Raw genomic sequence first — 24,486 nt, forward strand, 5'->3', positions numbered from 1 at the left:
GATGTAAAAATGTGACTAGCTCTCCCTCTCTCCATATCCCTTCTTCAGCTTTACATCCCGTCTCCTAAAGAGACTGTCCAATCCATTAGCAGCCATCTCCCCTGCTTCCTGTGGACATTCAGGCTGAATACAATGACAGTGGGAAATCACATGTCAGATGACTTCATGGTAGATGACTTTAATATCCGCCACACTAGCCAGTGAGTATATACGCTGAAATCATTCAATAGCCAATGAAGCCGCGGGCCACTAAACAAAATATGGCGTGCTATAGCAGAATGGATGTGTTCCATGGAAGCCCTGTCGGTGGCAGTGTAATTTAATCCAGCCCTTAGGACAAGCATCTCTCAACAGAAATGGGGAAAAAAATTGCAAAAAGAGACTTGAGGGAGTGGATGAATTTTATAACCCTACACTAACCCCTATCAACTCTCCCAAGTCTGGAGACCCCCCCTCCCTCCTGATTTATTTTGTGTCAGTGTGAACTGGCTATAAAAGAAAAGGAAAATCTGGTTACTTTTAACAGATAAATGGCCAAAAACCTGATTGTTGAAAGGCTTCGGGGAAAGATTATTTCATAGACAAGCTTGAGATTGACAGCACCTATTTAGCACGAAAACAATAGCAAACATTAGTGAGATACAGTTATGTTGTTTTTCCCCCTCCCTCCCTTTCTTCTTTTCTTTTTACTCCAGTCCCTAAGAGGAAACACGTGAAAGGAATAAAGCACACAAGTGTCGGTTAGCTGTCGGGTTAACTGCTTCATAAAAGCCTGCCAATTTAGAAAACAGGTATAGAAATGGCAGGTTTAGAGTTCAGCTGTGCTCCTGAGTCATCTTTGGGAGATGAAAACAAAAGGACATGGGATTGTGACAGCTGCGCTGAGCTCCATTTAAGCCACAGGCTGACAATTACAGAAACCTCTTTTTTAACCTTTCTTTAACCAAGAAAAGTGACTATACGAGTATATAACTCATGTTCTGTCCATGTGCATATATTACTGTAGAGGAAGGACTCGTGCCATTCAGTTCCCCTATTACCTTACTTTGATAAAAGCTCATTTCCCAGGGGCCTCAACTTCAGATGAAGTCAGTTAGGCTCAGTTCTTATGCCAAGAAGCAGACAACTTAACATCGAACACAAGCTACACAGAAGAATAATATAATACAGAGAGCAGGGCACTCCTTTTTGAAAGATACAGTATTGTGAAGCAGGAGAAGAGAGCTATAACTTTCAGACTGTCTCAATTTAACTCCCCTATGAATTCCATTGCCATTTTAGGGAAGAGTTTTCTGTGGTTGACGAGAGCAGTGTGAAAAGCTTAGCTGAAAGCAGAGCATGAAAGCATCTACTCGGATCACTGTAATGCCACCCTCAAAGCTCTGCAGCAAAATTGAGAAAACATAGTTGGGAAATAGCGGCTCTCTCGTGCTGTTGTAGTAGTAGATAAACAGTGGGTCAGGAAAGGGCCTTCCAGGTATGTTATTCCTGTTGAATTACATTTTTTGGGATTCGTATTTTTTCTGTGGATGCTTGGGTTGGTTTTTTTGTTTTTTGAAAATAACAGCTTTTGGAAGTATCACACGACAGCACAGTATTATTATTAATGCGACATTAATATGTAAAACAGCCTAAATCTTGTATTAGTAGTGCCATTTCTTGTTATTTCACTGCTGTTTCTTCTACAGTGTATTGTAGATGTAATGCACAGCATATACTCATTCAGAGCAGGTACTCACAGATGTAATAGTATTCTCTGCCCGGTCTGAACTCAAAGCCCAAGGAGAAGGGAGTGAAGAGCTGGAACTTCTCTGAAAACTTAAGTGGCCCGTTCGGAGAGTGCGGCCTGTTGCATTCCCAGCGTTTAAAGCCTTTGGAGGTGTGGTCACACGTGCTATAGCCATCATAGTTGACCATGTAGAGGACGTAGCGCTCTGTCCGTTCCTCAGGCACTGTGTCTTCATAGTGAGGACAGTAGACGTCAAGGTAGTCGTTTATGCACACATCGATGTGGTAATCCCCACGGTGGAACCTGGTTGGGAAAAAAAAGAAGGAGGCAGAAAAGGGTTAACCTTCAAAATTATTTTCAATGCAAACCTAGTTTTGAATGATTTATGTGAACACGCTACATCTCGCAGCACTCTTTCAGTATTTGGTGAAAATTTGCATGCGCCAACACTCTCATCCTCTAGCATCAATAAATCTAAGTGGGTTGGTTTATCTATAAATCTCTCTCTGTAACAAATATTTACTTGTGCATATGCCTTCTGAATGGTAGCAAAATGAAGTATCCAACTCTCCCTGTAAACATCTTTCCTCAAACAGTTTTCCTCAGAGTTGGAACAAAAAAAAAATACATTTGCTTGAGGATTTTTGTACAGTAAAAAAAAAAAGTAGAGTAGAAATGGTCACAGAGATATAGGATGGCAGGATGGTTCAGCCAGTAAATGTCAGTGATTGGAAAAATACAGGGCCAGACTGTCTCTGAGGGCTGTGCAGTGAGGCATTTTTACAGCAGCAATGATCTAGAACAGGCCACGCAGGGTCAGAGGGCTTCAATACATACAGGGAGATTCATCAAAAGGCCACACATTGTCACAGGCTAGCACTAACATGCACACAATCTCACCACAGTCTCTGCTGCCCAACACGCAGCCCTCTTATTTGTGGAATTTTCACATCCTCCAAAATCAGAGAGCATTTTCTGCATTGCGAGTGCTCTCGTTGACCCAGGGTGGAGTGACCCTAACCTCTGGGTCACGAGGGGGTTTGGAGAGAAAATGCCAAACACCTGTAAGCTTGCTAGGGATGCCCCAATTAGGCACACGCACACACTTGAAGCAGAACAAGAGTGATAATGTGAACCGCAGAGTTGACAATTCCTACGCAGCTGGCGTGACTGACTCGCTTCACAGAGAAACCAGGTGGCGTGAGGCGAGGCCCTGGTTAAATGTCGTGGGAGCACAACCTTACAAGAGTTTGGATCAAACTTATAATTAAAAAAATCGCATCTGCTGTCTATGGGAAGAACTCTTCAACCCCCACAACAGGCAAGAAGCGTACGACAGGACAAATTCATTTTATATAAGAATTTTTAGGCTTAGATTTAAGGCACCAAAGCAGCATAGTGACCTTTTCTCATTCAGTATTTTCTTTTCATGTCCATTAAGTATTGCGTATTTCTAAAGAAACAAAAACTGCATGTCTCTTTGTATATGGCGAATAGGCAGTTAGAAAGAACAAGGTCAAATTAATGACAAAAAAAATTCTAACTCATGGTGTAAAATACCATAATACTGCCTTTAAAGGATGCTGAAACCGTGCTTTCACTCTCTTTCCTACCACTTATTTGATTTCTCATTTCGAAAACTCCAGCTCTATTGTTCTGCCTCTAAAGATTGAAGCTCCTATAATCAAACACATGTATTGAAATCCTGCTTGGCTCGCATCAGTCTGCAGTTTATCTGGTCACTCTGCAGAGAATAACAATCACAATGAAAACCAGGCGCCTGATACTGAAGATCAAATAGCCATTTTAGCAAAAAATCTGGTTTTGGGGCCTTTTAGTTGTTACTTTCTTCATGTTGGTGTAATGGAACAATTATTGCTACGATTGAGCAACAAAACTGAACCAAGCCATTTCTCATTACCGCGATCATGTGTGTCCTCTGGCTCTGCGCGGAATATTTGTGTGCACGTGTGTATATTTGAGCATGAGCTAGCATGAAATGCTGTTCTTCTGTGTTTACCCGAGTAGGGTAAATATCAGCATGAGGGTGTTTACAACCAAGGCATAGAGCAACTCATCTGTAACATTTCATTTAAAACATGTCTGTGGAGGTCCAGGAAGAGCCATGCATCTCTCGCGCTGCTTTAAAATGTCACTGCGTTAATGGTCAAATTCTCCCGGTCGCTCCTCCCAGCTTATGTGTATGTGTACATTCTGCGAGGGTGTGAGCAGGAGCGAGAAAGAGTGTTAGAGAGGGAGCCTGTATGCGTGCGTGTGCCTGTGTGTGTGTGTGATGTTTCAGCTGCCCTTCTCTCCCTGCCTCAGCAGTCAGAATAGTGGCTTGTGGCCCTGACTGCAAATGAAGCAGAGGATGTTTGGGTGAGTGAGCACATAAAAAGGGACAGGACAGGCATTTGTAACATGTAACCTACTCAGTCACACACCCACCCACCCACATATACACCCACACACACACACACACACACACACACATGTATATGAAACAAGCACAAAACTAGTACAAACCCTCACACACATGCACACCCATTAGAAACAGGCACACACATACATTAGGTGTGTGTTATCAGATGAGCGAGCACCCTGGCACATTGGCAAAGGAACAGCAGTGAGACAGCCAGAAGCTGCTAATGGCACCGAGTGAGAAAGAGACCGAGTGTGAGAAACAGACAGGGAGGCAGAGACAGAAAGGACCTGGTTCCAAAAGAGGGTGAGAGAATACAAAGAAGAGACAGCAAGACTGAACGCAGCAGATAGCACTGCCAGGCTCCTGGTGAATCCACATCTTTGCAGGAGTTACTCAAGCATGCATTCATCATTAAAGGAGATTTTACAAAAGCTGCATGTGCATGGCATGATTGTGTGAGCAGTCAAATCTCTAAAACCTCCATCACCATTCAGGGAAGGACTCATCAAGATGTAGCTTCATGGATTTTTTGTAAAAAGTGTTCATTTTCCTTACGAACTTTTAGAAAAGTCAGTTCTGCTTTGTTCATTATCATGCAATGTTTTGGACGTTTTCCCCAAGCGTACATCGGTCTGTATGTTGGATGAAGAAGCGCCAAGATGTTGCTCAAATGTAATGTAAATTTAAAGCAGTGCTTCATTAGATTCCAGAAGAGTGACAGGCATAACCAAAAAGAAAAAAATCAAGAAGAGCAAAATATGAGCAGAAGGGCAAGCCAACTAATTTACAGGTTTTTCTGCATATGTAAGTCAGGGATATAATGTGTGGAGGGTATAGAATTTTTCAGCCATCTGTCATAACAAATTAAGAGATTTATCAATGATAAAAACCAGTTCTGCTACACTCAAATATAAAAAAGAATGTGCAAAAGGATCATTAAATGATCCAATTAAAATGCATGATTTTGTCTTTAAATGTAAGATAAACGTGCATCTTGTAAAGTATTCAGCAAGTACTCTGAAATTGAAAGAGTGGTGTTTTGGTTCAATCTCCAGCTCCTCCACATTCACAAGAATCTAAACCCTGAGTTGTTTCCAGTTGCAGGTAAACACTCTGCTGTCATTTGTGTGTGAGCGTGTGAATGGGAAACGCACCGAAAAGCACTTTGAAGACCGTTTATTAATGCTAAACATTTACTCCACCCAGCCACCAGAGACGCTTCCCTGTATTTTAGAACAAACTTCTGGCAGCGTCATGAGCTGTAATCTTTTCCGTTCTTCTGAGAAACTGTAGCGGCACAGAACGGCAGCGGAAGCCTTCCAGCAGTAAAATGGCTAGGTAATTAAGGAGCAAATTTGGATAGCAGGCTAATTGTCAAATGGTGATAATTACATGTCTTTGTTATGCCACAGCTGTCCCAGCGAGCTGTGGGTCACAACACAAAGCGAGGAAAATCAGCTGGACACAGAGCATGAGTGTGTGTGTCTGTGTGTGTGTGTCCGTGTGTGTGTGTGAGTGTGAGAGGGAGAGAGAGAGAGTGTGAGGGATAATCTTTATTGCCAACTGATTACATTTTCACACCGCCTCCTCAGGCCCTTTGGGTTAAAACTGAAGGGGCAAGTATTGTCAGCACACACACACACACACACACACACATAGAGACACTTGCACATGCAGAGAGCTGGAACAGTGAAGTGAATTCAGGGTAAGGTGGCAAACCACTGCAGTTGCTGATTGTCTCATTTCCATTTCAATTACACAGCCCAGTGACATTGCTGTGCATACACTCGGGCGCATTCACACTCGCAGAGAGACAAACATACACACAAATACGTACACACACACACACACACACACACAGGTCCTGCGCATGCTGTAGGCCTATGCGCTCTCGTGAGGCACTTCTCTGAGCTGTGCATCGGTAGCTGCAGACAGAAAGCAAGAAGGACAGGGAGAGATAGATAACCTGAGCGAAAGAGAAAGGCAGAGGAGGAGAGCAAGAGCTCAGTGGCAGGCAGAGTGAGAGTAATCCAAACCATCTAACCAGTTGAATAAGTGAGATCCAGTAGAAAGAGGAGACTGCATGGCAGAGCAGTACTCTAAATACTACTGCTCAGAGGTGTGACCCGAAAGCAGAGGCTGCTTCATGACTAACACAGCGTATCAGAGAGGTACGATCATTCTATGTTAATGCTTTGCTTCTGTATTATGAGAAAATATGCTCTAAAACGTGCTCTTCGCTTTTCTTTTCTTTTTGTTTTTTTCCAAGACGTAAAGGGTGAAGACGCAGCAATAACGTGCATCCCAACATGTGCTGACAAAGAGAGACTGCCACTGGTGTCACGTAAAAATGATCATGACAACACCGATGAACACAAGGAGGCAAAAATAGTGTTAACATTTTATGTAGAAAGAAATCCCTGGAACAATTCTGCTTCATCTTTCTTTTCTTTTCTTTTTTTTTTTACCTGCACAGACTTTAACAAGAAATGCTAAGATTAGACACTGCTGACAGCTGCATGTATTACAAAGCCAAAGCCCCATCTACCTCAGTACAAAAGATCATCTCTGTTTGTCTCTTCTTCTCTTCCCCCAGTTTTGAAATGTATTTTCTCGCTCACATCCCCTTCTTTCTTGATTTTTTCCGCCTGCCTGAGTTTCTCGCTTTGCCCAGTCCTGCTCATGACCCCAAATCAGATCTATTTACATTATTTCAACACTCCCTGTTGAAATTCAAACATCTGATATATTTTCAATTCAATATCCTCAGGCAATGTTCCGTTGCTTGATAAATCAAATCACAGTAACCTAGAAACTAGAAATGCACTGGGACCTTAAAAGGCAAGTCTTTTATTGTTTTTCCCTCAACTTTTCTCTGCATCCCGTTGACCGTGTGTGTGTGTGTGTGTGTGTGTGTGTGTGTGTGCTTACATGTATTAGTGTGTGTGCGTGAGGGTGCGGGTGGGGTTATGTATGTCCTCCTAAAGTGAAATATAATTTGTTGATTTTGATCCAGAGGGAGAATCTGTTTAGCCAAGAGAAGATGAACTCTGACTGAACCCGGCTAGGGAATACATGCAAAAGCCTTTGGAGGGCCATTCAACACATATGTTCCAAACACACAAAACAAACACTTCAAGATATAGTTTTCACACTTGTCTAATTGCAGATGTTTGGTGTGGGTCTGAAGATGAAAGGAGGAGAAGAAAGGCAGTACTGGCAGACAGAAAGACGTAAAGGGAAAGAGGAAAGCGGCTGCTGCTCATCATTCTTGTTGATAACAGCTGTTAGAAAGGGATTTAGCCTTTCCAGCCAGATATTCACCTTCTTATTACTGATGGCAAAGCAGTGTAATGGGGAGAGGGGTGAAGAACTGATAACTGAATCCAGTATCTGTGCTCGACAGTCATCTTGACTGCTATGTTAGCAGTTTGGGACCTTGAGATGGAAAGCATTTTTCTTTGTGTCTGAGAAACTGGCAAAGGATGACAATGCAGCTTTCTTGGTTGCACATTTTACAAGTCCTAAAATTATTTCTCCAGCAGGTTAACACATAAACTGGGCATTGACAACCCTCTGTAACTGGGGTTATTTAGTAAGAATGTATTATATGCAAAATACAATAATGTTGCCGAGCAAAAACCTAGGAATACATGGACATTTGGACGATATACAATACAATAATTACACATCGCCCTGCATTTTCTGGCAGTTATGGGGTTTTTTTTTGCCCCATTTGACAACTTTGCAGCAAAGTTGTCATTTTCCTTAGAGAAATGACCACAGCTATAAAAAGGGCACATTGATGAGAGATTCAAATCCCAAAATACTACTGAAGAAGTACAGAGATGGCTATGAAGTTGGAGAGGGGCGCAGTGAAGTCAGAACATGCGAGAAATGTCAACTTGTTGCATGAGCTGACAGCCGCATTCCTCGCTCACTAACTGGTCGATAGGTTTACAACGCTGGGAGGGGTTAGAGGATGAGACACAGTGTCATCAGACCTATAGAATATCATATATTACTGGTATGCCTGCGGGACAGGTGTCTATGAATGCAGGCATGTTTTTATGTGTTCATGCTAGATATCGACTATAATGTGCAAACACATCCACACACACAGAAGTGCATAGCTGCTGGTCATGGTGCATTTTATTGTGTCCATCTGCTGGAGCTTTATGGACGGTGTACTTCAGGCTCAGAGCAGGTGGTCAGCCCAATATAATATACCGACTGTCAGCAGTGAGGGACGTGCCCATGCTTTTCGTCACCTTTCCCACTCCCACGTAGTTTCATTCGTTCGCCTCTCCGAGTCTTTTCTCCCTCTTCATCTCCCTGTCCTTTACTTCCTCACTCTTTTTCCCCTCCCGCCCACCTCAACCCCTACCACCCCTTGACTGTGATCTTACAATATTCATTTCTGCCATTTATGTCTGTCAGCAGTCATTTTGCCCCAGGGAGACAATGAATTAAGAGCAGTGACAGACAAGTTCTTGTTCTGCTCTTGGTGCTGAGTGAAACAGCAAGATGTAGGGCTCCAGTAAGTGTTTGATGTAGTCTGCATCAGCATGCTGCTGCTCGAGTCCAAAACAGAGGGGGGAGAAGAAGAAAAAAAAGACAGACAGATACTTCCTCTGAGCTCATCTACTCACTCCTCTGCCAAACAGCCGTTTTTATGGATGTGTAACACTGATGTGTAAAAGCGATATGTGTGAGCGAATGGCTGAATATGTCTATGTGGGCCTGTGTATATCTGTCTGTGTGTAAAAGGATTTCTTTATGTCTCTCCTCATCACCAAGGGAGTCAGGGAAAAATGGCACATCCCCCAACATCCTGTCAGACCCTGGGGTCATTTTTCTGAATCACTGCTGCCCCAAGCCCACTTCAATCCCTTTGTAAATACTGTATACTTTGACATGTTTACTGGGTCCAGAGTGGAGTGTGTGCTTGCCTGTAGATGCATGTGGGCTTATTCATGGTCACACATGGGCAGTTGCTATCAATTAATGGCCATGTATCATTGAGTGGTGAAATGTGTTGGCCATTAATCATTGGTCATTGTTTTATAGTGACAGGGTATTTGGCAGCTGAGACAGAACAGTGGCAATGAAACGGCTTTGAGCCGTGTAACCCATCTTCCTGATGTGAGTGAGAGAAGGAGCGAGGGAGAGAAGGGCATCCTGTACAAATAGGGATGGAGATAAAAACTTGGTCAGGCTGTCTGGCTAGCTCGCTCTCGATAGGTTCTAAGAGGCTAGATAAACACAAACACTTAAAGTCGCCATGTGTCTGCAGCAATTAATGCTTTGTAAGTGACATAACTAAACAGTTTGATAGGTAGGCTATTATGCACGTGTAAACACAGAAAACATTCCCAGGTGCATGCTTTCATTTGTGTACAGTAGTCGACATTGCATAATGTCACTGGTACAAACCTTAAATGGAACTAAAATGGTCTCATCAATGCAGATGAAACAGTCGCTGGACTGAAAATGATGATGCTAACAAAGGAGCGCTGTACTCACAATACACTGCTCGGGTGCTTGAGTAATGTCTCCTGTGTAGGTCACGAACGTATCTAAAACGTCTCTTTGAATGAGGCAAAATGTGGTTAAATTAAAAGAAAAGAAGTTGCTTCTTTATTTAAAATTTCTTTATGTATCTACTTTACCTATTCTCATAATTGTAGGAAATAACACAGGGGGGATATTGGGGACATTATATGATCTAAAGGTGACAAATATCCCAAACTGCCACAGAACACGCCTAGAAAAAAACTGCTGTTTTAGTGATGAAATAGTTCCCAGTATCACTTTGGGTGGGGAGGATCTCCTATTTTGGTTATTTTATGTTCACACTGAGAACATTTGGGACTTTAAGAGAATGCTGCCATATGTTTCCTTGCTTATAGATGTTGTTTCATCTGGGACAGCATAAGTTGGAGTGAACCAGAGAGCAGACTTTGGGGATATAAAGAAAATATTCCCAAATGTTTATCCTCTAGATCATGAGTTAGCGTACCCTTTATTTCTTAAAAGGGAAAAAAGTTACCTTAATTAATCCTCCTTTAACATCCAGGAACACAGCTTAAAGGGGATATTCCCATGTGGTTCATTTTTCACTTTTCATTACATTACAGTATCTTCCGGGAACGTTACAGTAACACAACAGAAACAATACAGCAGAACTTGCAAAACAGTAGTAAGAGAAATTTTACACCCGTGTGTGCAACACTAGCTCCACTCAGCTAAAAGCCATGCCAGGTTGTCAGCTTATCGGGTCAGATGAAAAGGGAGTGCCATCAAATAAAATCAGTCACATAAGTGTTGAGATTACTCCAACAAGGCGAATGGGGTTTTGGTGGAAAAACAGACAGATCAGAACATCAGCGTAGGCTTAAAAAAAAAATAGGAGTATGGTGCAACTGCTGAGTGTATTATGCACCATCACATCACGCAATATGCTTAGCACCCTGGTTGTTAAGTAAACAAGCACATAGCCAATGTCAGTCTTTATCAGACATGTTGATTAGGTCTATTAGGTTAGAAATGAGTTCCTTGATAAGAATACAGTTAGCTTTGATTCATTAAATATTGTGTACAAGAGTACTTGTACTGTAGCATGTTATCAAGTACAAACCTGAGAAGAAAAATGTTATATATTTATTTCAGTGAACAACATCATGTTGAGTAAAGCCATCTGTGAAACCTGTAAATGCTTGTGGTTGATGGTAGCAAACTAGCATTTTCTCTTAGGGTTTGCCTCCACCTTGTTTCACTGGTTTGAGATAATAGCTTGGACATAACTGGGACTGTTTGCCTGCACTGGGCTCAGCTTTTGTATATGACCTTTTGTACAGTAAGACAAAAACCTTGTCTATTTGAACTTCATAATTACAGTCCACAATAATTCATGTAGAAAATGCTGCACGACTTACATAGAGAATTAAGATTGGTCTCCTCATGTTTGCTGCAATGCCACTAAAAAGGTTTCTGCAAATGTTATGGGAACAAGAGACTTAGAGACAATGACTTTAGTAATGGCCCTGCTCTGTTTTTTAAACAGATATTTCTGTTATTGATTAAAATTATTTCTCATTGACATTTAAGGAGGGGAAACTATTTCCTGTTTTGTGTTTAAAAAAAAAAAACAACAATTAAAAAAAACCCCATTAAACAAGCTAGAGAGGGAGTAATGGAGAACAGAGAGGGCTTTTGTTCAGTAGATTTCTCCTGTCTAAAAAGGCAAGTACATCTGTTCTCCCCCACCTTTCTTTTGACTTTCATCCACCTTTTTATGGCACATTGGAAAAGCAGAATATCAGCCCACTCCAGTACTTGTTCTATAAGCCCTCCTTACTCTGTTTCTCAGGACAAATGATCAGCAGATAGATGGAGGAGTGGAGTGAGTGGGAAAACTGGCAGAAAGGGCAAAGATGGACAAAAAAGAAAAATCATGGAATCACATTGAGTGATAAGTAGAAGAGATTCAGAGTGGGAGGAAGGAAAAAGAAGAAAGGCATGTATTAAGGTTTGAAAGCTCCAAAAGATAGAGGGAAGGGAGGGATGAAAAGAAAAGGAGATAAATATGTGGACAGATGAAATCAGAATCACGGATTAAAAAAGAAGAATCGTCGAGTGTGTGCTGCTTCATGCTTGTTCGACAATATTTTCACCTGTAGGACTGATCATGTACACACACACCCACTGACATCCCCATATACTGTATATCTATGCACTAAATGCACACACAGAGGCTGACCTTCACAGTAGGTTGCCATGGAGCTCTGACCGTATGTTATAATGTCACCACTTTCATAAAACCTGCACCTCTTTTGCAGTTCACAAACCACTAACAATATACTGTTTGTGTGTGTGAGAGATAGAGTGGGTACATGCACGGAAAGAGTGTGTGCCAAGCCTTCTGTGATTAGGATAAGTTAGGTATGTAACACTTAAAAACGGAGCTATGGGAAGCCAAATGTGAACTCTTGTGTTTATCTGAGCTATGTAATTGCTTTACTGACAGACTGTAGCTATAGTTGTGCCCGTCTATACATCATTGATGTCATGTGAAAACCTTGTTGATCCCTTCCTTTGGGAATTCCTCATACTTAACGAGAGGACTCTAGCAAATACACATTCACAAGCCGCTACATTAGGTACACCTGTTCAACCTCTCATTAATCTAACTACCTAATCAGCAAATCCCACGGCAGCAACTCAGTGCACTTAGACATGTCACAATCAAGATGACCTAAAGTTCAAACCTAACATCAGAATGGAAAAGAAACTTGACTTTAAGTGGCTTTGAATGTGATATGGTTGTATGTTAAGTATTTCAGAAACGGGAGATCTTCTGGGATTTTCCTGCATGTTCAGGGTTTCAGGGTTATGTTCAGAAATGTCTGGAGAGAGAAAATATCTAGTGAGAGGCAGTTATCTGGGCAAAAATGTGTTGTTGATATCAGAGGTCAGAGGAGAATGGCCAGACTGTTTCGAGCCGATAGGAAGGCAACAGCAGCTCAGATAACCACTCATTATAACTGAGCTATGCAGAATAAACAGCACACCAAAACTTTAAACAGATGCACTACAGCAGTGTAATGCTATTATGTTAATGTAGACCAGAATCTCTGAGGAATGTTTCAGGACCTTGTTGAATCTACGCCACAAGGAATTAAGGACGTTTTGAATGTGATAGGAAGTCCAACACGGTACTAGCGACATAACTAATAAATTAATCAGAATGCATAAGTGTTTCATTTTAATTCCAAAAACAGTCAAAACTATATTCGTCGAGTTACTAAAAAGCCACATTTACTTCATCCATGCTCAAAGAAAGCAGCTTGGTTCAAATTTAAATTGTAACCAGAGTATTCAGAAAATAAATGTTCATTTGCTGCCCTATTGACAAGTGGTTAATGAGAAATGGTTGAAGATGAATGTCACGCTACCTGAGGAAATCTATCACACAGTACTTTGTTTCTCGAGTAAAAAGAAATCTCAAACCTACTAGTCACTGATGTAAAAGTTTACAAAATAAATTAGATTTGTACCATGAAATTGTAGCTTTATCTTTAAAGAGATAAACAACTGTATTCCAAGCAAAGATTACAGTCAAAATTATTACGTTTTTAAAGTGCATACTTCATTTGGACGTACCCTGGCATGGTACTACTTTACTCCATTTCCATCAATAGTGATCTTCATCATTTCTTGATTTCAGTCTTGGTACCTCCCAGATAGTTTCATATAATATTACACTGAGCAGACTAGTTCTGATAAAATCACGCTTGAATGTGTTTTGTTCAGCACAAAGCCCCTGATCATGCCAAGTTAAAACTATATGACCAAAGCTTTTTGGGATTTGTGAAAACAATGTTTGCACTCGCACACTTTTCTTTTTAAGTATCTATATCTCTGCCCTCCAGCTTCTGCATACTTGAACTCACTGTAAATACTGCGGTCTATTACATGGAATGGAATTAACTTGTTCACTTAATGAGAGCATATATCAACCATTCATTCATTTTTACACTAATTACTGTCTTGAGGCAATACAAGAGGTCTGTGAAGTGAAATGTAGTATAACACTGGAATCTTACGATACAAGAATCAGTACCAGGTCTAAACAGTACCCAGCTGTTGCTCAGCAGACAGAGGAAGGTTTGAACTCTGCCAAGGTTTCTGATTCATTCCCCCCCCGGGGAGACTCATAATAAAAAGTGTATTATTTCACTGTAATAAAGGATCCTCTGAATAAATACCAGTGCTAACATCTTGTGTTATGTGATGACATGTTTTGTCACATCGTATCATGTTTTGCCCCCAATATCATCTGCATCAGTCTAGACGGTGAACGCCTGTCTGAGTAACAGTGTAGTCTACATAATAAAGCTTCGGCACCAAGTGTTGACACATCAATCAGATAAAAGAAAACAGCAATATTCTCCGATTGCTATCACCCCTGACGGCTGCCCAAATCAGGTTTGAAAATTTGAATACAGGGTCCGCAAAGGGTTAATCAAAACTTTCATCTCAACAGCGAAAGCCTATCGCAATGATCACAATCAGATTATAAGGAACTGCACAGCGCTACGTTCTCCCCAGACAGATAACTTTCAAGTTCAATTATAACTTTTAAGAACAATCGAAATTCACCAACATTCTAAGTGTTATGGCTCTATTACTGAACCGGAGAGCCGGCAGACAGGAGACGTGGCTGATGTGGCAGCGCATGGTTTAGAGGAGGTAATTTACAGAACATCTGCTGATTGAAAAAGGCAGAATGTTTTAAGAGCAGATGGTTATGGAGAGATGATGGAAGTACTTTATAACCAGCCTCGGCACAAAACAACCACTGCCATGTTTTCTAACAAGGGGCTGTTGTTTCTAGAAATGAGAGGGATTTTTCTTTTTAAACAGCTGGAAAACAAGAATGCATGAATATATTGTATGAGCGTATAAAGTCGGCAAAAGGGGTGAAAATTGCTAATATTTCAAAGAGACTTAGGTGCTGTCTTCTCGTTGCATGTTGGATTGCTGTTTGACAGATATGTATAAACCCTAAAACAATCTATCTATAGAAATGCTGACAATTTAATATAAAAATCCTGCTCAGTAATATGGAGGAGCACATATTTTTTACATTCAAATAAATATTTTAATGTCTAACATTTACTTAGGGTGACATTAACAGAAGCAGAGAGATAACAGCGAGGCTCTGAGCAACACTGTAGCTGTAACTCCAGGGGCATCAAATGATTTTTGCCAGTGGGGAGCTGACACATGGGCCTCTCCGCTAATTCCTCATGCCCGTTTAAAAGCTATATGGTTCTTTAGCTCCTACATGTCTGTGCATGCATGTGCAGAGTGTAAGTCTGTATAATGCACCAGTGTGTGTGTGTGTGTGTGTGTGTGTGTGTGTGTGTGTGTGTGTGTGTGTGTGTGTTCGGTGTGAACAAAGCATTTTGTAGGACCTTCAGGGTCAGACTCCCACGGAGAAGCTGTCAAGGTCCCAGGCAGGGGGTTAAGTGGTGTGTCGGGTACTTGGGCTCTACGTCTTATTGCGGGCAATGCCTGTGTTATATAGGGCACCAAAGGTCACTTTGCAATATAGACGTGACGTTCACACACACACAGAAGCGAATGCAAGCATGTACGTGAAATCTGTGTGCACAAATAACTCCCTTAAACTGTATTTTTCAGAGCCAGTTTGTTTACCTTTGTATTGCTGTCTTTATAAATGGCTTACATTATGCCCTTGATCAGGTTAGGTTTCTATTTAACTTTATCACACACAGATCAATTGCATATTTGGCGTATCTGGCAGAAAACTAGTTTAATCGGAAATAAATGTTTGAATTGCTTTAGTAAAAACTATCTTTATGTCCGGTTGATTACGTTGCTGTAATGATCACATTTATCACAGTCTTGCTTCACATTCCAGTTTGTGTTTTTTTAGCAAGTTAATATTTCATATCTTAAAGTGACTTCACCATATACTAAGGAAATTAGAAAGTATCACTAATGACCTGAATGAACAAAACAAGTGTGTTCCCTCTTTTTGGAAAGAACAGCAACATCCCAGCTTAGCTCCGTTTAAAAGACCAGGAACTTTGTCAGTTTAACAGAGTTTGTGTCATGTTGAACAAGCTGAGAGATGTTTACTATGCCTTTATTCTGGGCCCAGGCAAACACTGTGCACACAAGCGCACTGCGTATGATTGGCGGGGGTCTTACTGTATGCATGCACACAGTACGTGTGTCTGTGAATTCTTTGGTTATATCTGTGGTAATAAAAACCTCTGTTTGCTTTTCAGTTTCAAATTTGGATCAGCTTCAAAATAAGGGAAGAACAATCCTTATCCAAACCACTTAGGAGAAAGAGGAAAAGCAATTAAGCTTTACCTTAATTCATATACAGCCAAAAGCATTCTATATCCCCAACCGCATATATGCAGACACACACACACACTCTTCCCAAATCTGTCTTCTGATAATAGAGATTCTGATTGATTTTTGCCAAACCATATCTAGGTCTTAATTTGAAGTAATTGGGCTACTCAAGTTTCCCCTCTGGAAGAAGACAGAAGGTTTTAGCACTAAAGCAAGGTCTGTAGGTCATGTCTTGGTGGGCACATGCTGCTTTCTTCTTCACACTCGCAGCCACGAGTTCATGAACTTTTGAACCCGCCTCAGAGCTGGAAATTGAAACAATAAAGCTTTTGCGAAGAAAATGAAATTTCAACACAGTCACAGAATTGGCTGTACTAGGAAATCATTTGTGCTCTTTGTATTGTTTATTTATGCACTCTAGTTGGCGTAGGCAAACACAGAAATGGTCCGCAGTATATGGTCCCACAAATAGGCACTCTCATACACACACACACACACACACACACACACAAAGGGGGGTTTATGGAAGCAAGTGGTGACATGCTGTGGACAGGTTTCGAGAGGTTTAGCGACATGTGTGGTCTAAAGTTAGCGCAGTTGGAGAATGCCTTCCATCTTTGCGTCCATCCATCCCTGAGCGTACCCTCCTCTCCAGCTGTCTCCATCTCATCCCCTGACCTGAGCTGCTGTCAGGGCCTCCTGCTTCAACACAGCATACTGCACACCCACCACATGCTGCGGCTGACTACAGCAAGACCTCATAAAATAAGATTACTATCAATCAGTATTATAAAGAGGGTCCAATTATCATTTAACAATAACCACAAGCAAGACCATATGTTGTACTGCATTTGGTACATATGTTGGATTATTTACAATTAGCATTTTTGTTTTAGTATTCTTTCACATAACTCTCTTCAAACGTACTTTTCAACCTTCTCAAAGTACATTGCGGTATACATTTGCCAGAAATATTCATGCAGATGGTCCAGCACTATCACTTCTGCCTGACCTCCATGTTCTCTGTCTCACTTCACCTGCTGCTCTCTCTCCACACTCTGACACTAGCGTGTCGAAAGCCTAAACCGTCTGGTATTGATGTACCCATCATGGCACAGCAGGGGCCCCTTCATCACAGGCACACACATGCCTGGCTGAGGTGTCCCAGTTGAGGCATTAGTCAAGTGTGTTTATACTGTATGTGCAAAGAAATGGTCCATATGAAGTCAGCAGTGTAGCCTTTGCATGGTTGGCTGAATCCCCTCACAGGTGCTAAAGATCAGTTCGTAGACTAATAATTTCAAATACTAGTCCTTACCAACGCCCTCACCTACATATTTTACCGTTTCTGACATTACACAACTGTTAACAGATGTAACTGTGTCCCTCTCCTTGTAGCACAACTCAAAAGTCAGGCGTGTTCGTGGAATGAGATAAAAACATGAATTCCCATAAATACTGCTGACCTTTTGCTTCTTTTTCCAGAAAGAAACAAAGCATTTGGCAGATATTTTGGGAGTGAGAAGAAGACAGATCAAGATAAAGAAAATGAAAGAAAAGATTCAAGATCCAAGAAAAACTTTACTGCCATCAAGAAAAATGAACAAAATATTTCACAGATTATTAAGGGTGTTAGCAAAGGAAATATGCTGATCATAAAAGAGGGATGATGTCTTAAGGTACTGGGCAAAAGAAGAAAAGGGAAGGAGATTATCGAGGTATTACAATGAAAATCATATGTTAGTATCTAATTGACCATCTCTGCAGTTCAGCCCATCAGCATGCAGCTTGAGGCGTAGACAGGGGTGGGTTTAATATTGTGTGTGTGTGTGTGTGTGTGTGTGTGTGTGTGTGTGTGTGTGTGTGAGAGAGAGGTTTCTGTTAAACTACAGCAAGCACTTGCACATTTCATTTAAGCACACTAGGTGACTGGATCAGAGTAGCACCACAAGCAGTGTTTCACAAAATAAGAAAAAATTTAAGGCTGATGTTAAAATCACTGGGTGATATTACAGATGGCATTTCAGATGCATACTGACAGACCCATATGTAACATCCCAGACACTTTCATAAATTAGCAGCCTTGACACAATGAACAGTATTGCCTGAAAAATTGTGGAATGTCTGACGTGGATGCATCATGAATAAACAGCAGAGGAAATGATTGCCTTCAAAAGCTTATTTATCGGGAGGCTGAAGCATGGGTGGAGGGGTGAAAGGGGGCGGTAAGGGGAGTGAAACCTGAATTGAGTGAAAAGGATTGCGTGTAATATTTTCCACATGCTTCCAAGTCACACTTGGCTGGCCTCAAATTAAAGCAGCACACAGGTGGGCACGGCAACACATTTGAATTTCTATACGTGTACACAACCACGCAAGCATGAAAATTAAAAATAAACCGCATACACAGTAACTTTAAAATGTACATATAAGCCAGTGATTGACAGGACTAAGAAATTGCTTGGATATTCGATTGAACTCTTTAGATTTTAATCATCAACATTCACACAAAGGGAATATAAAAAAAGGTGATTGCCAGCCACCAGCAGGCAGTAAGAGGAAGAAAAAAAACGTGCTGAAATACACTCAGGGAACGATGTAACGTAGCAGATGTATACTTCTGAAGCTGAGCCTTCTCTTGCATAAAACATCAGGCATTGAGCATCTTAAGTGCTTCTATTGTAATCAGTCCAAAGCCATAACAACTCCCATAAAGGCCTGGCGAGAGTGGCTGAAGGTCCATTTAGGTGTCTACAACAAAGAGCATCACTTGATCAATAGACAACCTCGTTAGGGCAATATGCTGTGGCGGGCAGATTCTAAAGGCACATGGGGATGATGGGAGGCGGATGTGACAAGGGAAAGGGGGTTGATAGGAGACCTTCTCTGTGGTGTTTTAGCAGAAGAGAAACAAAAGCTAAATGAATACGCAGATATGGACCAACACGTATGACACACTGTCCAACAATCACTAACAAAGTGCTTTTTGCTGGAGAAAAAGAAAAACTCTTTTGAGGCCTCCGTTTGTGTTTGCGTTCACTTGTGTGCATGTGTGCGCGTGTGATCGAAAGCCACTAAAAGCTCTTTAGGGGCACCTTAGGGAGCTATCCTTCATGACTTATCAACTAGGCAGACAGGCATAAGTGTGCACACACATACACACAAGGAGGCAAACACTTACATGCACTTATACACACAAAGTGGATCCTTAATGAACCCTTGTCAGGTTTGAAGGCAACAAAGGTTGGGAAGAAAAGAAGAGAGGGAAGAGGGGCAGATGAGTGGAGCGCGGAATAAAAGAAGAATATGGAGGTGAGGGGAAACAGAGATATGGGGGGGTCAATGGGAGTGGTTCTCCCTGGGCTGCTCGGCCTGGAGATCGATCGCTTATCACTCTCACCTAATCTGTCCATCTCTCCAACCCACACCCTTCTCTCTTCCCTTCTTCCTCCATCTTGCTCCGGTGCAGAAAGGTATAGAGAAAAAGGAGGACAGAAAGAGATATAAGGAGACAGAATGATGGAGTGTGCACCTCTCATGAATAGAATTAGAGTGGAGAAAGAAGGAGATGAAGTAAAAAACAAAGGCAAATGAAGACCAACAGAAAGTAAAGCAGAATGGCAGTAAGCACCAAGTGAAAAAGAAACAGCGGGTAAATGATGGAAGAGATCCCGTGCCTAACAATAACTGCAGCATCTCTTTACAGGGGTGCAACACACTTCAGGTATGTGAACAAAAACAAAAAGACTAAATAAAAACACTAAAAGCACAACCAGGCATTTGGTTCGAGCTATTTTACAAAGACATTCGTGTGTAACCTTACAAAAAATGAAAGAATCCTACAGGATATATTGTAGAAAAACTTCCTACAGACCCTTATACAGTTTAGTATCTAGCACTTGGGGAGCGCTCCACTTGTACGGTGTACAGTTCTGCATATCCTCAAAAGTCGGTTTGCATGCAGATGTTTGCAGAGTTTCATGTTAAACTTTGGCAAATGACAAACTCTACATCAAGCACTGGACACAGTAGCCATGGTTACAACTTCTTAAATGCAAAATCGGCATGCAGAGTTTTTAATCTGCCTTCTGCCTGAGAATCGTTATATGACTTCACAGTATAAAAGCAGTGTAGTGAATAGAAACTCATAAGAGACCTACAGAAGAGAGGACAGAAATAACACATACCTATAGCATCTAAAAGCTGCACATACACCTACAGGGGAGCTATAATTCTGGATCAGACCACAACTTAAATCAACCTGAAAGAAAATCACTGATATTAATCATATATCAAGTTCTGTTTACTATAATTCGGCATTTGTGGAAACAGCAGTGCAGCAGATGAAAAACCCTCACGTGTTTTTTTCTGAGCTCCCATCTATTGCACAATTTTTACACACTGCTTCCCTTTCTGTGTCCCTTTCCATCTTCCCTTCCTTCCTTCCCTCCCTGTTATTACCCTGCTCCTATTCCCTGCCTTCTGGCTGTCTTTTGGCAGCACAGGAGGGATGACAGATGAGAGCGAAGAAACAGGAGACAGAGACACAGAGGACAGAAAGAATGGGCTGTTGTTTGATGTTGCACCTTGAACACCTTACAGCTATGAAGATTTGCTCTCCCGTGGTCACACTCAAAGGACTATAAACAACGATAATGAAAAAGCTCTTTATGTGATTTTGAATATTTCACAAATACTCATCAGCTTCAGAAAAGTGATATACAGGAAATCCAAGCGAGTGTGCCCGTAACTTCAAGTTACGGGAGAGTGCGTGAGTGAAGACAGAGATGTGAAGTAGCCCTCTGTATTTCCCACAGGCTCGCTTTGAAACAATAGAGGACAGACGACGGTGTGAAAATTTCCTCCTAGCTGTAGTGAGGGCTCCATTTAGGGGTGCAATTACCCTGAACACTTAACCCCCATTAGGAGAGAGACTAACTCAGGGATGGAGGCAGGGAGAGAGGAAGACAGTCAAAGAATTGAGACTAAGTAAAAAGTTCAGCCTGTAGCCTGAAATTCAGAGACTGAAGGGAAAATTTGTACAGACAAAAACACCCACAAATTGATCATCCAATTAAAAGAAGTAGATAAACTGAATTGCAAAACTATAGAACTTACATTTAGCAAACACACACTTTCCATTCTACCGTGTTTTCTTCAACATGCTACATTAACAAGGACGCTATGCCATGTGCCGAATCCACAGCATGTCTCCACTTCAGAAACGACTCCTTTCCACTCTGTGGTTTGTTCTGGCACGGTTTATTCACTTTTCCTCTAGCAGCAAGGATTTGTTTTGTTTTTTAAAATCTCTTTTTAAATCCTCACATTGATCCAATTAAAAAACAACAACAAAAAAACAGAATAAACTCTTTTGGTAGCATGATAAGCAGCTAAAGCATTACCCGAATGGCGAGGAAGGAAGTTCTCTCGTATTCCACTGAGTGAAGCTTTAATGGCATGACCACTGATTAAAAGTATTTCTAAAATGGATGGCACAGGGGAGCACAAACAGGATGAAGATGTACAAAGGAAAAATAAACATAGACGACGGAGAGTGTAATGTCTGATGTCGGGAGATTTAAAAGAAAAACAACGAAAGTGTTGTTGCGCGCGTGTGCACAGCGTACGACAATCGCATATGAACGCATGCATGCGTGCAGACAAACAGGAACGTAACCACAGCTAAGAGCAAAGCCTTGTGTTCTACTTTAACAGCTCACCACACAAAATAACACATACATTTTTCTTTTGTCCCTCTTATAATGTTCCTCTCTCCTCATAGACCGCCTTTATTCCCGCTCTGCCTTACCACTCCATCACAGTTTCTGCCTGTCGTTGTATCAGGCTACATGTCCTCCTACTATTCTGCCGCTCTCACGATCCAGACAAACGTCTGGCAAAGTTTATTTTAACCTTAGTGTCCACTAAATTTCTCCTCTTGTTCAAGCAAATGTTAGACTTTGCTGACAGACGTGCCCCTGTTTAATTGCCTTCCCATGATACTGAGCTCATCTTGGATAACCCGATAATTAACAAACTACATCTGACATTTTCATCACTGGTCTTGTATTGTCAGCAGTTGAACTTGCTGCCAGCCAACATTATGTTGAAAATTATGCTGGGCAATATGAAATATCTTCCAGCTATAGGGGGGCGGGGAGAAAAAAAAAAATCCTGGATCAAGACATTTGCTTCCTTCTGGAGGTGGTTCCATTTAACATTAAGTGTAACTTAATAACGAAATTCATGCACATGCAGTACACAGAAACGGCAATTACCGGTTCTTTCCATCCATTAAGCCATACAATTTCTTCCGCTTATCTAATTCAGGGTCACAGGATGGCTGCAGGCTATCCCAACTGTCATTAGGTGACAGGCAGCGTACACCATGGACAAGTCGCCAGTCCATCACAGGGCTACATTCATTAAAAGTATTTTGATTAAGTACTATATATCCTGAGTGTATAGTGCTAATATCATGTGGCAACAGGCCCTTTCAGACCAGAGGAACCTCTTCAGAGTTATTATAACTCTGTGCTGAGCTCGCTTCAAAACAAGGACCCGGGCGCAGCCCTCATTGTAGCAGGAGACTTTAACAAAGCGAACCTCAGACAAGTCATGCCAAACTTTTACCAGCATGTCTCGTGTCCAACGAGAGGGGATCGGATTTTGGATCACTGCTACACGCCATACAAGCAGGGCTATAAAGCTGTCTCACACCCGGCTTTTGGGAAGTCTGACCACAACGCCATCTTCCTCATTCCCCAGTATAAACAAAGCATACGGAGGGAAGACGTGACCAAGAGGGAAGTAAAACGGTGGACTGCCCAATCAGAAGCTACGCTACAGGACGCACTCAACGACGTAGACTGGGACATGTTCAGAGCATGCGCAGTCGACATCAACGAGTTTACGGAAGTAGCAGTATGCTTTGTCAATATGCTAGCGGAGGAGATTATCCCCACTGCGAGAGTCACCACATTCCCAAACCAGAAACCGTGGATGGACAGATCGATCCGCACTGCAGTAAACGCCAGGACCGCCTCCTACAACGCGGGTCTCGCCACTGGCGATATGAGCGCCTACAAAGCGGCCTCATACGGCGTGCGGCGCGCGGTGAGAGATGCCAAACGCCGGTACCGGGAACGTGTGGAGTCCCGCTTCCACCAGGGCGACACACGGAGTATGTGGCACGGACTACGCACCATTACGGACTACAAAGCCAGGGACACTGCACCGATCAACGCCGACTCTGCATTCACCAACGAGCTGAATCGGTTCTACGCCCGTTTCGAGGTTAGCCAGGCGGCTAATGCTATCTACCGCCTGACTACCGAGGACAGTGACGTCATCAGCGAGAGACCGGTGACCAGCATCGCGGAGCATGACGTCCGAGCGGCACTGAGGAGAGTGAACACAAGGAAAGCGGCGGGGACAGACGGCATCACCGGCCGTCTGCTGCGCTGCTGTGCTGACCAGCTAGCAGGTGTGTTCACTTACATCTTCAACGAGTCCCTGGCGAAGTCTGTGGTCCCCACATGCTTCAAAAGATCCACCATCATCCCTGTGCCCAAGAACAGCAAACCCTCATCCCTGAACGATTACCGGCCAGTTGCACTGACCTCGGTAGTAATGAAGGTGTTTGAGAGGCTGCTGAAGAACATCATCTCCTCCTCCATCCCAGACACCACAGATCCGCTGCAGTTCGCCTACAGATCCAACAGATCCACAGAGGATGCCATCGCCCACGTCCTACACACCACTCTCAGCCACGTGGACAAGAAACAGGGTAACTATGTGCGAATGCTGTTTGTTGATTACAGTTCAGCGTTTAACACAATAGTGCCCTGCAGACTGTTCACAAAGCTGAGGGATCTGGGACTTAACAGCCGTCTGTGTGCATGGGTGTTGGACTTCCTCACTGGCAGAACTCAGGTGGTGAGGGTGGGCAGGTGCTTCTCCAACAGCATCACCATCAACACAGGAGCACCTCAGGGATGTGTCCTCTCGCCACTGCTCTACTCCCTCTACACTTCAGACTGTGTGGCCACCCATGGCTCCAACACCATTGTGAAGTTTGCTGACGACACAGTGGTGTTGGGTGCCATCTCCAACAACGATGAGGCGGCCTACATGGATGAAGTGAAGAATCTGGCATCGTGGTGCCAGGACAACCACCTCCAGCTGAACGTCAGCAAGACCAAAGAGCTGGTGGTGGACTTCAGAAGGGGTCAGCACAGAGACTACAAGCCCATTATCATCAATGGAGCTCCAGTGGAGAGGGTGCAGTCCTTCAAGTATCTTGGTGTCCACATCTCCTCAGACCTGACATGGGCTGCCCACATTCAGGTCCAGACCAAAAAGGCTAGGCAGCGCCTGTATCACCTACGACAACTGAGGAAGTTCAGGGTCTCTCCAAAGATCCTCA

At 42.4% G+C, this 24,486-nt stretch overlaps 1 protein-coding gene across 1 annotated transcript in view; it reads right to left on the minus strand.

Moving 5' to 3' along the window:
- efna5b (ephrin-A5b) overlaps positions 1-24,486 on the minus strand; it is a 108,562-nt gene that overhangs the window by 13,928 nt on the left and 70,148 nt on the right. Inside the window, exon 2 of the mRNA XM_085368444.1 lies at positions 1,740-2,032. Coding sequence (XP_085224570.1) covers positions 1,740-2,032 — 293 coding nt within the window. The remainder of the gene's footprint in view (positions 1-1,739; positions 2,033-24,486) is intronic.

Source organism: Diplotaxodon limnothrissa, linkage group LG12 (genome assembly GCF_057381915.1).
Source record: "Diplotaxodon limnothrissa isolate DT_005_m linkage group LG12, D_limnothrissa_male_GT1.1, whole genome shotgun sequence".
In the NCBI taxonomy this organism is placed as follows: domain Eukaryota; kingdom Metazoa; phylum Chordata; class Actinopteri; order Cichliformes; family Cichlidae; genus Diplotaxodon; species Diplotaxodon limnothrissa.